General features: G+C 33.0%; 2 protein-coding genes across 2 annotated transcripts; one reads left to right on the forward strand and one right to left on the reverse strand.

Annotated features, from left to right (window-relative positions):
* Positions 1–7,736: 7,736 nt before the first annotated feature.
* LOC112084643 lies at positions 7,737–8,909 on the reverse strand. Its single transcript, XM_024153917.1, has 2 exons — positions 8,395–8,909; positions 7,737–8,042 (listed from the first exon to the last, which is right to left on the reverse strand). Exons 1-2 carry the CDS (start codon positions 8,704–8,706, stop codon positions 7,968–7,970), a joined length of 387 nt encoding a protein of 128 aa, XP_024009685.1. The 5' UTR covers positions 8,707–8,909; the 3' UTR covers positions 7,737–7,967.
* A 3,101-nt stretch (positions 8,910–12,010) lies between these two features.
* On the forward strand, positions 12,011–14,412 carry LOC18014024 (probable L-gulonolactone oxidase 6). The gene is made up of 4 exons (XM_006418526.2): positions 12,011–12,774; positions 12,880–13,135; positions 13,317–13,418; positions 13,523–14,412. Exons 1-4 carry the CDS (start codon positions 12,061–12,063, stop codon positions 14,332–14,334), a joined length of 1,884 nt encoding a protein of 627 aa, XP_006418589.2. The 5' UTR covers positions 12,011–12,060; the 3' UTR covers positions 14,335–14,412.
* Positions 14,413–15,473: the final 1,061 nt, after the last annotated feature.

Below are 15,473 nucleotides of genomic sequence, written 5' to 3' on the forward strand. Positions count from 1 at the left end.
TTGAGATTTGGAGCCTCATAGGTTCAACTCCAGTATGCTTTTCATAGAATGAGTTTGAACATTTTACGGGACTCAATTGCGACTATGTGGCAAAGCTTGAAGATCCAAAGGTTGAGATTACTGAAGAAATGCAAGAATTCTAGGACAAAATAGGAGTGAATCAGGAATTGGGCTCGAGTACTCAAGATTTGATAGAAGCTTGTAATAATTGTGGATCATGGTCTCGCAAGAATAGGTTGATGCTGGGATACCTAAGTATCTATGCTTGTTTTATTGAAGCACGAAAACCATCTTCAGCTACTCGGGTTAGTTTGGCTAGGCTAGTGATGGATTTAAATGCTTTTGAGAGCTACCCTTGGGGAAGATTCGCCTTTAAAAACCTGATACGGGCGGTGAAGGATAAAGATATTACGATGTCGTCGTATACGATCGAAGATTTTATATTTTGCGTGAGTGTGCTCCGGCTGAAGAGCGGCTCACTCTCTCATACGATTCATTCACTCATGAGCGGGTCAAAGGCTCGAGAATTCCACAAAACAAGTGGTGACTGTGGTATTTATTGTCTGGAGTACAGCGAATGCCATGTCATTGGGATGCCATTTCCAAAAGCCTTATGTGATGCCAATATCAAAAATATCTGAGACAAGCTGGCAGCGGATATATTCGTCGAGACTAACATTAACAGTATGGAGCGATATGAGTATAAATGGTTGGACATCTACGAAGGATAATATGTGTCCAACTATTTATATGCTAAGTTGTAAGATTTAATGATTCTGGTTGTATGTGACAGGTTGTACGTTTTCGAAAGCTAACACTTGGTTTAGTTGTAAGTGCGAGGTTGTTAGTTTTTGGTAATCTAACACTCCAGTGGTTTAGTTTTAAGTGATTATGGTTGTAGGTTTGTTGTACAGTTGTAATCGGTGGTGTGGTATGGTTGCAGGTTTTTGGAAATCTATCACTTAAAATGATATGGCTTTTGTGCTAATGTAAGTTTAAAGTTTATGGCTTTTGACTTGTTTAAATTTAACTCATTCACTGTTTAGTTCAACAAGTTCAGTAACCAAGAAACGAGTTTAGGGTTTACTCGCATAACATAGAAAACGAGTTTACAAGTACCTAATGAGAACAAATTCAGCAAAAATGAGCAGACTTATTTTATAGACGTCAGGAGGAGACTTTTGGAATAGACATCCTTCTCAGACATTTCTCTGTTATTCAATCTTCCATGCCTACATAACAAACATAGAAACTTAAAACTAAAAAACTAGTTTACAACTAACACTAAACAGTAAATAAGATTACTTCTAACTTACACAATCCGGCTTAGTATAACCCGGTTGTTGACATTTCGAACAACTGTATTGCTTGTGGACTTTTCGCGGTTTGGTTTGTTTACGCCTTGAAATCTCAAGCCAAGTTTACCACCTTGATTTACGTCGGACTTCTGGAGGTAGAAATTGCACTGCTTTCGCAATTTTGATAGCAGAGCCCGCAAGATATATATTGTGCCAGTATGCTGCATACAAATAATACTTGGAGTATGTCGGGCATACAAGCGTTGCAAGATGCATATGCACTGCTTCTGAAACAGCAATAATATGAGAACAAGGTACTTTCTCAATATCATACACACCATACGCACACTTTCGATGTTCCAAATCAACACAATCTTGTGATCCTCTTTGTACATTGAATCGCCAACCAGTTATGCCTTCCACCATCAAATTATCATCATAATATGAACGGATTACCAAAAAATATTCAATTCCTGAGTATGGATGGTTTGAAAAGTCAAAGCATATTCCCGCTTATTACAAAACCACTTTGCTAGCTTCTGTCGTATGTAGTCCAACAGGAATACTATGGGAAATCCCTGTGCTCATTTAAGAGCGGAATTGATAGACTCTGCAATGTTGCTCGTCTTTATGTTGTACCTATCACCCGGAAAGTGAACTCATGACCACATCTAGACGCCTGCGTCCTCTAATTATGTTGCTAGCTCAAGTTTTATATGCTGTTTCTCGTCCATGTACTGGTTAAATTCGTAAACTGTATACGCATAAGCAATGCGTTTGAACAAGTACATATGATGCTATCCCTTAAACTTGGTGACTATGTTGTGTTGCAGATGATAATAACATATCCCTCGTGTTACCCACCGTAAAACCGTCTCACATGCCTTCTTAATGGAATTGAGCCTGCCCGAAAGTATCACCAAAGGAAGTTAGTCTGTAATACACCCGAGTAATTTTAGAAAAAATCATTCCTATGCACGATCATTCTCAGAGTCTACAATTCCAATAGCTAATAGAAATATCTGAAAATTACCATCTTGTGCGGTCGCCACTAGCATAACACCTTCATACTTTCCAGTCAGATGACACCCATCCACCACAATAACCCGTCGAAGATATTGAAAACCAGCTATCAAGGCTCAGAAGGCTATGAATAGATTATTTAAATCTATTCTGACCGTCAAGATCAAGGGCAGTAACAGTACCCGGACTGGCTTCTGCGATTTGATGCAAATAAGAAGGCAAATTTCCATATCCATATTCTGTAGTTCTCCTCACACATTCTAGTGCATACATCAATGCTCTGTACGAAGTTGTATAATCTAGTTTCAAACCAAATATCACCCTCATTGAATCTTTTATGTGTTGCACAGTAATTCCATTAATTATTGTCACACGCTCTATAAATAAGTTTCCAATGTATCTTGGATTAGTAAGCTTTCGGTGAGCCAACCGGTCTGAAACATAACATGTATGAGTTTTCACATATTTTGTCACCCAAAATGTTTTTGCTTCATTCTTTATAGCTGCTCTAACTCTCCATTGGCATCCTTTCACAACACATTTAGCCACAAACAGACGTTTCGATGACTTATCGGCTCTGAATGTGAATTTTAACATAAGCGCCATCAATCTTATCTCTGATATCAGCTCATCCTTGCCAGCAAAACTTGTGTTGACTTTAATTTTTTCAATCCAGGTTTTTTCATATTCTTTGTTGAGAAACCAAAACATCATCATCAATCCACTCACCCTCTCAATCTTAATCTGAATCCTCATCCTTCACACTTTCCCATATTGGCTGTAGTCCTCATCTATGTAGCCTCCTCCTCTTTGACTTGTTCGACTTTGATTTCGTCGTTGATTTCATCAGCACCCCTATCAGCATCTTCGTCCTCACATTCTTCTGCAGTTTCATTTCCATCGTTATCTGCATCTTCATCAGGACCGCCATCACGACCACCCACATGATCATTACTTCCAATATCCATATCAAAACATGTCGATACACAAAGACGTATAGCATGGATCCTCTCAACTCAATCAAGCTCTGATCTTGTATATCATTTGTGATATGCATAGGAGGGCTATCTGGAACCATTTTTGTAACATTGAATCCGGTAATGAATAAGTGATTGCGACCAAGTCAGTTTTCTTGTCGAGCATATAATCATCTTGAGCCATAGCCATGAGTTCTCCATGTGTACAACCATCATTCAAGAAGAACATCCTCCCTCTTTTGCAAATATCCACCACAAAATGCCACGACTGAGCAGCCATAACCATTCTCTAAATACAACAGGCAACTGAGTTAGCATCTGCAAAAAGAAATTAAACTCTATTAGAAACCGTGTTATGAAAATAAATTGCAGGTAGACTTCTTTAGAAGTCTGCAGAAATCCGTTAAAAGCTTAATCAAACAACAAAACTCATTTCTTTGTAATTATAATACATAACCATGTCAAACTCATACAGATGCAACACAATAAACCAATAAACATGTTAAAACAAGAAAATCATTTTTAACAACAACAAATATGCCAAAACTGAATTTTTAACAAAATTAATTAAGCAAACTTTGTATGCAGTCTGCTTAGATGTGCTTATACGTAATATGACGCAGACTGCACATGAAGTCTGCTTAGATATACTAAATACCTTTTAAAACAAGAAGTTCATAACTTTATAATTATAACACAGAAACACACCACTCATACAGATGCAAGAACAATACCTAACATGCAAGTAAGAATAATAAAAATTTTAAAAAGCATTACAAATATTTTATAAAATGAATTTAAACAAAAAAAAATTCAGACATCCGATCGAAGTCTGCCGGGAAAATTTCACGTCAAAGTCTTTTAAAAAAAAAGGGTAATTTTTGCAATTGACTAAACGTTTGACTTCTTAATAGCATACTTCATTTTGAAGTCTACAAAGTAAACAGGTTAGACCAAAAGTTTGAATTTTTAAGTAGCTTCCCAAGAACGCTGCGGACGAGTAAAAAAATCTACTATGATAACAAAGTGTATTGATGAAGTCTACTCTACAACAAAGTCTACTCCATGTTATTTTGTAATTGACCAAAAGGTTGACTTTATAAACAATAAAGTATGCGCATCTATATGAAGTCTGCTTATCGGTCAGATTTGCCATTGACCAAATCTTAATTAAATTAATTGTATGCTAATATTTTTTTTATATTGCAGACTTATGTGGAAGTCTGACATAAAAGTCAAAAGAAGTCAAAATGTTGGTCAGTTGCAAAAATAATCTTTCGAGTCAAACAACAAAATCTCAGACTTCTAAAGATGTCTGCAATAAAAGTTAAAGTTCGACAAAAACTTTTCTCAAATGCAAAAATAACATTGCTTTTACACAGACGGCATTTGAAATCTACATGATTTTTTTTTCAAAGGACAATTCTCAAACATCCAAAGAAGTCTAAGTTCAAAAATATCAAAAATTAGTCAATTGCAAATCTAACTTATGCGTTGACTACCAGACATTAAATGAAGTCTACATTCATGAAACAGAGCTAAATGTTAAAGAAAATGAAGTAGATGTTTACCTACTTCCAGTTTGAACTCGATTAACTTCGACAAACGCCCAGAATTTTGTATTGCACCGATAGCAAACTAGTTAAGTCATTGTTATGCAAGAATCACCAAAATTTGATGACCCATGAAATTGGAACTTATGAAAACGAAAATGAAAGAGTTTTAAGATGAAATTGGAGACAAATTTGGAGAGAAAATGAAGTTATGAGTGACACAACAGGCATCTGGAGCTTCAAATTTGGTTGGGAAAGCATTTAGAGCTTGAAATTGCTTGGTAATGGTGGTTGGCAAATTGAAGAAGATAAAAATTTTGTGAATAAGTGATATATTCTAGGATGGTTGTGTTTTTTTGGTATTTTTTAGAAAAAACGAAAAATTAAAATATAATGGTATTTTCGTGAATATATGTGGTTGTAAATATATAGGAGGAAGAAAATGGTATTTGTTAAAGACGAAAAAAAAGATTTTAGATTGCATTTAACTTCAAATTATGGATCATTTGTGAATTCATTTATCTAAATGACTCCTTAAATAATAATATGGAGATACCAAAATTAGTAACACTCATTACAAAAACAATAAATTTATATGCATTGAGATAGTAATCAGTTTAAAGTAAATTTTAGTCATGTATAAATTCTCATCTTAGTTGGACTCTTATATTTTCTTGCTAAAATTTACAATATGTATGTTAAATGGATATTCATAAAGTTCGTATGATATGTAGGTTACAATAAAGTTCCTTTCCATTATATAAAAGCAAGACTAAAAATATCATGAAGTTCCAAATAGAATAAAGTGATCATAAATAGATTTGGTCCAGTAGTCCAAAATAGGGATTACATCATTTGCTCTTTGAACACATCGATCTTTATGGGGGAAAAAAATTGATGTCCAAAAAAAAAGAGAACGTGACGAATTCATCATATACAGAATATCATCCAAATAAAAAATAATTATATATTATGGAAATCAAATCTGATAATACAAACCCACACGTTTCTATTCGCTCCCTACAATTGACTCTCGTTGGATTTTGTTTAAATTTTGTGAAAGACGTGCGTACCTTGGCTACGCAGTTATTACTCTTGGACTGTATTTAATTTATAATAGTAGGCCAAAAATCATACTATTTAATATTCCATTTATACAGTTTATTGACCAGGTACACCCGTGCAAATACTTGCATTTTACCAGTTATGTATGACAATCATCGGTTAGATACTTTATATACACATGGTTAAAAAAGAAAATCTTTAGATAATAACCTTCGTTAAATATTATTATAATTAGGAGAGAATTCGAACTACGCATAGATTTTATTTTATTGTTTTTTGTAAATGAATATGTTTTAAATTTTTAGTTAAACAATTAATTTTTAAGTTTAAATTTTAATATTTTTAATTTAACATAGTTAAATATAAATTAAATAGTATATCTATGTTGTTTAATATATATTTAATTTTATTGTTCTTATTTATTATTTTTCAGTTTTTTTTAAACATATTGTTTTTTTAGCTTCGTAATTTTTTACCATTCTGTATTTGTAATGATTTTAGTAACTTTTTTCATCCATTTTTGTTTTTAAATTTTTTCATTTAAACCTTCACATAACGATAATTTTAAACTTTCTCAATCTTTCATTTTCATATTTTGTAATTACATATATTTCATTGAAACCATCTTTCCAACCAGTATCTTTAAAATTTTTGTATATTTATCTGTTGTCATAAAAAAAAATTCTTTTCTATCAATTGTGTCTCTAGTTTTGATATTCTCTTTTTTATGATTTATTATTATTATTTTGTGTGTTATGGTTTTATAGTTCTTGTTTTTAATTTTTTAGTTTCTTAAAAAAAATTTTAACTATTGTTTTTATTTTTGGTCTCAAAATTTTTTTTATTTTTTTTATTGATTGAATTATCTTTGTTAGTTCACATAAAAAATAAAATAAAAAGATAATCACTTTTTTTTAGATCAAACGAGAAGATAATCACTATGCTTTAATGAAATTTAATTTAATTTTTTATGTTTATGATTTAATGTTTTTATTTTAATATAGTAAAATGTATTTAAATAGTTTATATATATATATATATATATGTTGTTTAATATTAATTTTTAGTAAATGCTGATGTGCAAAAATAAATAGAAATAGACGAATCAGGAGGAGATGGTGTCAACCTTTGGAGAATCCTCTTCAACTATTATATATTAGACTAGAATGTGATTTATGCTACTCATGGATGTGATAAATAGTTTTAAAATGTATGATTAACTAATTGTATTTATTTCTTCTAATTGGCAAGAAAAACATGAAGGAAGACGATAGTGTGCAGCGTTAATGCTTCAAGTTTATTAAGCGTAGGGTGTTATGTATATGGTTAGGGGGAAGAGGAGTATAGATTATATAATGATGCTAAGTATTAAGGTTTTTGATTATTTGTATATTTAATTTACTAATTTGTTGGATTATTTTGGTAACTTACAATTTAGAGACTTGCATGAAGTTTTAGGGTTAGAAGTTTTGGTATGTTTAACTTTTTTTTGGTTGACTTACTTTGGTAAAATCAATTTTTTCTTTTCTTTTTTTGTGTGTGTATATATTCATTTTATTTCCTTTTGTAGAAGGTTGAAGTATTTTCTTTCCTTTTTTTGCCTTTTGAAAACTGCTTCAAGTATTATAGATGTTGCTTTTTGTATATTTGACATTTTTTTTGTTTGATTTAGTTTTGAGTGTGTTATCATTAGGTGTAGTTTTTGAAAGTATAATTTCCAAAACAGGTACTTGTAAGTTTTAATTACCTTTTTTGTTTGTCAACTGAATACTTCATTCATCAAACTGAAATTGTGAGAACCGCATACAAAGTGTTTTTTGCTAAGAAAACAGCTATTACAATAGATAAACTTAGGATAAACTTGAGAGTAGTGAACTCAAATCTTCTGATGAGGAGTGTAAAGTCCTTGAGAAAACCATGAAGTTTTGAAACACATGAGCCTGCGATGATGACTTTAACCAATTGTAAGGATTCGGTTTCAACCGATATTGTCCTTAATTCTTCAGAGGCAGCTTGAGAATGAGCCGTAAGGGTTGCCATCCTTTCTGCCACTAAAAGGGAGGCGAAATCTGAAATTTGAGAGTAGCTACAAGGAGCTTTTTGTCTCTGGTCTTCTCTCCAAAACGCTAAGATTCAGCATGTTAAATTTGTAAGAGTTTCATGAAAGAGTGTGGACACCACAAGCGGAGAAGCTTTGGGTTTACTCCAATAACCTTTGATTTGGCAATTATCATTTGTGAGAGTTACAGGAAAAAGTATAAACAACATAGACAAAAATGCCTTGGATTTACTCATAAAACTTCCCTGCCAGTCAAACAAATCGAAATAGATGCCACAAGAGGGCACATGGGTAAAAACGATGGAAACCATCGTAACAGACAAAACTACAACCAGAGTCCACAAAAACAGCACCATCCACTCAACAAGCACCCAATACCTTTCAGACAAGGAAGAATCGGAGAGTGAGTAGAGGCAAACCTGCGGAATCGGGAAAGGGGATGTGGAAACCACAGGAGAGAAGCACAATGCTCTGACGGTGGTACTGATGGTGGTCGGACATTGGCGAATTCGTGACTCTAAAAGACCCGGACAGCAAAGCGGAGGATGAAAGGAGATGGAGGAGATGGCGACGAACCAAACTCGGCCGAGGCAAGTTAGATCCGGTGGGTCGGGAGGGTCTGGAGGTTCGAGAGGGATGAGAGAAGGGGTCTCCGTGAGCATATCTGGCAGCACGCGAACCGACGGCAGATCTGCAAGAGACATCGAAGCAAGCAGATCTGGAGAAGACATTTGCGAAAAACGAACAGGAAGAGGAAGAAGAAACAAACAACCAGAAAAGAAGAGGAGGGAGAGAGAGGAAGAAATTCTCACCGGCGAGCGTGAGGCTCACCGGCGGTGACGGCGCTAAGATTTTTGGGAACCCTAATCGTCTAAGGGAGGAGAGAACTCCACTCACCCGTCGCTTTGTTACGACCGGCCTTTGCTAACTCCAAACATGTAAGTTTTAATTATCAAAAGACATATTTTTCTTCTATTTGGTTGAGACAAATGACTGTTTTAACATTTTTGCATATTTTCTTCACACACCCTTTATAATTGTTTGTTGTTATTTATCTATTATTTAAAAAATAATCGAATAATTATTTTGACACTATAAATTGTATAATTTTTTTTCTTAATACTTTTATATCCATTTTATATTTTTTAACTTAAATTAGTTTGTCGTTTAGTGATAAACACATACATATCTATATAGTAGCGTCCACGTGGACACAAATATATAGATATCTATGTAATTATATAGCTATATATATGTATGTATACACATATGTATCCATATAGTATTGTACACGTGAACATAAATATATGGATATCTATGCAATTATATATATATGTATATCCATTTACATAGAGTATAGATGGATGTAATTATATAGATACACATGTATATTTATATATATATCCCCATATAGTTACATATATATAGAAATAATTATATAAATATATATGCATATCCATATGTATATATTATAGATGGATGTAACTATATAAATATAAAGTCAAAAATGGAAAAAGAGAAAAAGGAAAAGGACGGCAAAAAGGTTAAAAATAGGAGTAATGTAAGATAAGTCTACCATTTCCAAAAAATGTCTTTTTTGGTAATTATACTTTCAAAAGTAAACAATGGTAATATTCTCTTTAGTTTTCTCAAATAACTATTTATATTGTGAACATTGTGCCATTGGATTTAACACTAACCGAATTGAAGACTTTAATATTTGATTCGGTTATAATTATCTAATTGTTTAGTTGACTTTGTTGGTTTAGTAAATCATTGACAGGTTTAATAATACGGATTTTACATATATATCAATTCAGTGACTAATCGTGCTTTAGGTTTATAAACCAATAAACTCTCAGTTTGGTTTAGAAAATTAGATTTGTAAAATTTTAATCGGTTCGGTGCTGTGATATTTGAATCAGTTCTGTTAAAAAATTAGAATCAGTTCTGCATAGTTGATCAAACTTCTCTTGGTTTAGTGAATTTTTTTTTGTCTAATTGTTTAATTGACTTTGTTGGTTTAGTAAATCGTTGATAAATTTAATATAATGATTCTTCAAATTAATTCTTCAAATCAATTCAGTGACTAATTGATTTATAAGTTATAAACCAAAAAACACTCTGTTTGGAAATCGTTTTAATTTTTTGTTAAGAAAATCGTTTTAAATTCTAAAAAATTAATTGAATGAGATCTCGGTTTGTGAGATCATAAACCAAACAATATCAAAAAAATATAATTTTGGTTTAGTTAATCGATTTTTGGTTTGATTTAAATGAAGATGACACGTAAGCAAATCTGTCGAATAATAATAGAACACGTCATTGTTAAGACTTCACATAATATATAATGATTTGGTTATAATTGTCTAATTGTTTAGTTGACTTTGTTGGTTTAGTAAATCGTTGATAGGTTTAATAATACAGATTTTACATATCAATTCAATGACTAATTGGGTTCTAGGTTTATAAACCAACAAACTCTTGGTTTGGTTTTGTAAATCGGATATGTAAAATTAGAATCAGTTCTGCATGGTCGATCAATCTTCCCTTGGTTTAGTGAATTGTTTTTATCTAATTGTTTAGTTGATTTTGTTGGTTTAGTGAATCGTTGATAAGTTTAATATAATGGTTCTTCAAATGAATTATTCAAATAAAATCAATGACTAATCGATTTATAAGTTATAAGCAAAAAAACACTCGGTTTGGTTTTGTAAATCTTTTAATTTTTTTTTTAAGTAAATTGTTTTAAATTCTACAAATTAATCGAATGAGATCTCGGTTTGTGAGATCATAAACCAAAAAATATCAGAAATTAATTTTTGGTTTAGTTAATCAATTTTAGGTTTGATTTAAGTAAAGATTACACGTAAGCAAATTAGACGAAATAATAATAGAACACATTATCTTTTTCTTGGAGAATCGCTATGAGCTCGCCACATCAAATTAAAACTTCACATATATTATAATGATGACTAATCGATTTATAAGTTATAAATCAAAAAACACTTGGTTTGGTTTTATAAATTATTTTAATTTTTTTTATAGTAAATCGTTTTAAATTTTAAAAATTAATCAAAGGAGATCTTGGTTTGTGAGATCATAAACCAAACAATATCAAAAATTAATTTTTGGTTTGATTTAAGTGAAGATGACACATAAAAAAATTAGAAGAATCATAATAGAACACGTCATTTTTTTTTTCTCCGAGAATAGCTATGAACTCGCCACATCAGATTAAAACTTCACATATACTATAATGATTTTCTAGATATTTTTTTAGATATGTTATTTATTTGATTTTCAAACAAAATAATTTTTATGAAACACAAAAATCAGTAAAGTTATGTATATCTAGTAACCCTATTTTTCACAAAAAAAAAATAGTATGAAGAATTATATCACCACAATACAATATATTTTCACCACATTACAATACAACATTAGTTCAGATTTCATTTCATTTCCTACCCACCACATTACAATGTCGCATAATCATTACAATCAATGGTAAAGAACTTAGATAACTACTCCAATTTGTAAAATCTAAATGCATGGATGCCGGACGATCAAATAGCTATTTAAAAAACCTGACTATCCATACGATCCAAATGTTATACATATTATATTGGAAATCTTTGTTTGATTTATGTAAAACTACGTTGTAATATTTATTATAAAAAGTACATATATAGTGAAAGAAGATTTAAAATCTAAAAAAACTTTTTTTTGAGTAAAAGGTTTGAAGTCTTATTAATTTTCTCTCAGTAAGAAAAAGGATACACCAATCAGTTATACCCTTTAAAGCCATGAGATAAAAATGAAAATGGAGAGAGTCCAAGTGATGAACCGATGAAATTAGTAAATATATTAATCTTATCTTACAAGCATCTCATAGCTCAGTACTTTTCTAATCAACCTGAAATATAAGTTAACTCACGACTAAAAACTGGCCTTTTACGTCCACACAACCTCTATATATACCAAACGTATATATCTACAATAAATACACCAAATGCCCAATACATTTGAAAAAGGAGACCTCATTAATGAATTAATGGCTAAATTGCCATAAATCCTCATTAATGGAATTTACTTACACGCCTCCGTTTTGTTTCCAAAACGCAGCGTTTTGGCGCACTCTTCTCGTATTACACTGTATAACTACACAAGTCTTCACTACCATCTCAACACCACCTGAAGATCCTGTCAAGTGTGTGTCTGGAAATACGAATTGTACGGTCACAAACTCATATGGAGCCTTCCCTGACCGTTCCACGTGTCGAGCCGCCAACGTGGCGTACCCAACAACCGAAGATGAGCTCGTGGCTATCGTGGCTGCAGCCACTAAAGCCGGACGGAAAATGCGTGTAACGACTCGATATTCCCATAGCATCACTAAGCTCATGTGTACCGACGGAACCGATGGTATGTTCATAAGCACGAAGCTTCTAAACCACACGGTGCGAGCGGATGCAAAGGCTATGACCTTGACGGTTGAGAGCGGTGTGACTTTGAGGCAGTTAATCGGTGAAGCGGCTAAGGTTGGCTTGGCGTTGCCATATGCACCGTATTGGTGGGGACTAACCGTGGGTGGTATGATGGGGACCGGTGCTCACGGGAGCTCATTGTGGGGTAAAGGAAGTGCCGTCCATGATTATGTGACCGAGATCAGGATGGTTAGTCCTGGTTCGGTCAATGATGGGTTTGCAAAGGTTAGAGTTTTAAGCGAGACTACGACTCCTAACGAGTTTAATGCGGCCAAAGTTTCTCTTGGCGTTCTTGGGGTTATCTCTCAGGTTAGATTAGTTAAATTTTGTTTTTTTTTTTTTAAGTTACAACTTACTACAAAGATAATTACTATCATAGTTCTGAAACATATTTTATTGCAATTGTTTGAAAAGGTGACTTTGAAATTGCAACCGATGTTCAAGAGATCATTAAGGTATGTTATGAGAAACGATTCCGATTTCGGGGATCAAGCCGTGACATTTGGGAAGAAACATGAGTTTGCCGATTTCATATGGTTACCAAGCCAAGGCAAAGTGGTATATCGAATGGATGACCGAGTAGCGGTCAACACATCAGGCAACGGTTTGTTTGATTTTTTGCCATTCCGTTCGCAACTCTCCGTGGCACTAGCCATCATAAGATCCTTAGGTTCACCTTATTTCTAAATTTTTTATTTTTCTAGTGTTTACATATGACAAAGATAGATAAAAAAAAAAGACCATTATATCATTCTCTCAATTTAACGTTGTTTACCGGAAAAAAATATATATATATATAATCTCCCCTATTTATTAAAGTTAGTTCTGATTTCCTGTCTTGTATTGATTAGAGGAGACGCAAGAGACGTTCAGATATGCGCATGGGAAGTGTGTAGCAGCCAAATTAATTTCATCTACATTGTTTGCTACCGCATTCGGTTTGACCAACAATGGTGATTAAATAAAATTAGTTTCACTTCTACGTGTACATTGTCGTTGATTTTACTTCGAGTATTAACTTTCTTACCTTCATGTTTCAAATATTCACCGGCATTAGGCGTTATATTTACCGGTTATCCGGTCATTGGAAGCCAAAACCGAATGATGTCGTCAGGATCATGCTTAGACAGTCTTCAAGATGGGTTGATAACGGCGTGTGCATGGGATTCACGTATAAAAAGCGAATTCTTTCACCAAACAGCTTTCAGTATTCCACTTACGCAAGTCCAAAGTTTCATCAACGACATCAAATCTCTAGTCAAGATTGAACGGAAATCTCTATGCGGACTTGAGTTGTATTACGGAATTCTAATGCGCTATGTCACATCTTCTCCGGCTTATCTTGGGAAAGAAACAGAAGCTTTAGACTTTGACCTAACTTATTACCGAGCCAAAAACCCACTAACTCCTCGACTTTATGAAGATTTCATCGAAGAAATTGAGCAAATTGCGTTATTCAAATATAAAGCTTTGCCGCATTGGGGAAAGAACAGAAATTTAGCTTTTGATAGAGTTGTTAAAAAGTATAAGAATGCGCCAGCATTTTTGAAAGTAAAAAAAACTTATGATCCGATGGGTCTATTTTCGAGCGAATGGACAGATCAGATCCTAGGAATCAAAGGAAACGTGACGATAATCAAAGATGGATGTGCATTGGAGGGGTTATGTATATGTTCAGAGGATGCTCATTGTGCTCCCAGCGAAGGATATTTGTGTCGACCGGGAAAAGTCTACAAAGAAGCTAGAGTTTGTGAACGTACCGATGGCATAAGTGTGATTCAATATATCAGCAAGTTATTATTCAACATTGCTTCTTATATCAGAAAACGCTTTTATGTGAGGGTTGGTATTTATTATGACGAATTATAGCTAACGTTGTTATAAGTATAAATCTATTATATAAAAGTTCTCATAAACTTGACACATCAGCTCTTCTCTTTATGACACATCAGTTATCAATAATAATAAAAAAAAAATCAGATATTTTGCTGGCTTCTTTGTCTTCTCGAATCAAAATCAAATACAGGTCAACATGAATTTAATTTACAGCGAAAATTCCAAAGCTGGTTTGAATATAAATTTCTCTCTTTGTTATAAATAACTTGTTCTTTACAATCAAATTTCTAAACCATTCGTTCTCTCCTCACATCTCATAATATTTCATCAGATACTCTTAGTCTTCATCCGTCCTTGGATTGTCGTGATTCTCGACCTGCAAGATATCTTGTCATTCGTTCGACGAATTGATGGATGTGATTGCCATATTATAACTCGAATTTGAACTGTCTGAAGAGAATGATGACAAAAGATGAAAAAGGGTCGGGTCTGAGCGTAAATATTTTAGATTATTTCGATTGATGTTCTGTTCATGGCGAAAAGAGGTTTATGTGTGGTTCTTTGGTGCATCTGGATTGTGCTCTATTAGTGTGACGAGATAAACAACGTACGGTTTCAAGTAACGCCTATTATTTGTTTCATGAAATACCTTAGAGAGTTTTACATCAGCATAGACATTATTCTCTAGCTGAGGCTTAGCTTAATTTTTTCAGATTATTGACATTTTTACTGCCAATTGAGTCAAATGCTTGTAACTAACGTTCTAACTATTGATTATTAAGGACTATAAATCAAACAAATTTTTCTATTGCCATATTGCGAGTAATGAGTATTAAAAATTCTATTGTCTTTGGTTTTATTGTAAAGTTACATCATTTCTGGTATCTTACAACTCAGATTTCTTTGTTCATCAATCATTATAAGTAAAGAAAATATTTATAACTAATGTATCTCCTTATATAGAAGTTATCTAAGTTAGATTACTGAACCAAAAAAAATGAAGAGAAAATAAGGGGAGCAGCCGTAAGAGGCCAAGAGAGAGAGAAAGAAAAAAAGAAGAGAAGGAGTCGTGAGAAGAAGAGAGAAGAGAGGAGAAGCCGTGAGGAGGAAGAAAAGAGAGAGAGAGAGTAAAGTTGATTAATGACAAAGAGAAAGAGAGGAAGTAGAGACAA

Source organism: Eutrema salsugineum, unplaced genomic scaffold (assembly GCF_000478725.1).
Source record: "Eutrema salsugineum unplaced genomic scaffold, Eutsalg1_0 scaffold_4, whole genome shotgun sequence".
NCBI lineage: Eukaryota > Viridiplantae > Streptophyta > Magnoliopsida > Brassicales > Brassicaceae > Eutrema > Eutrema salsugineum.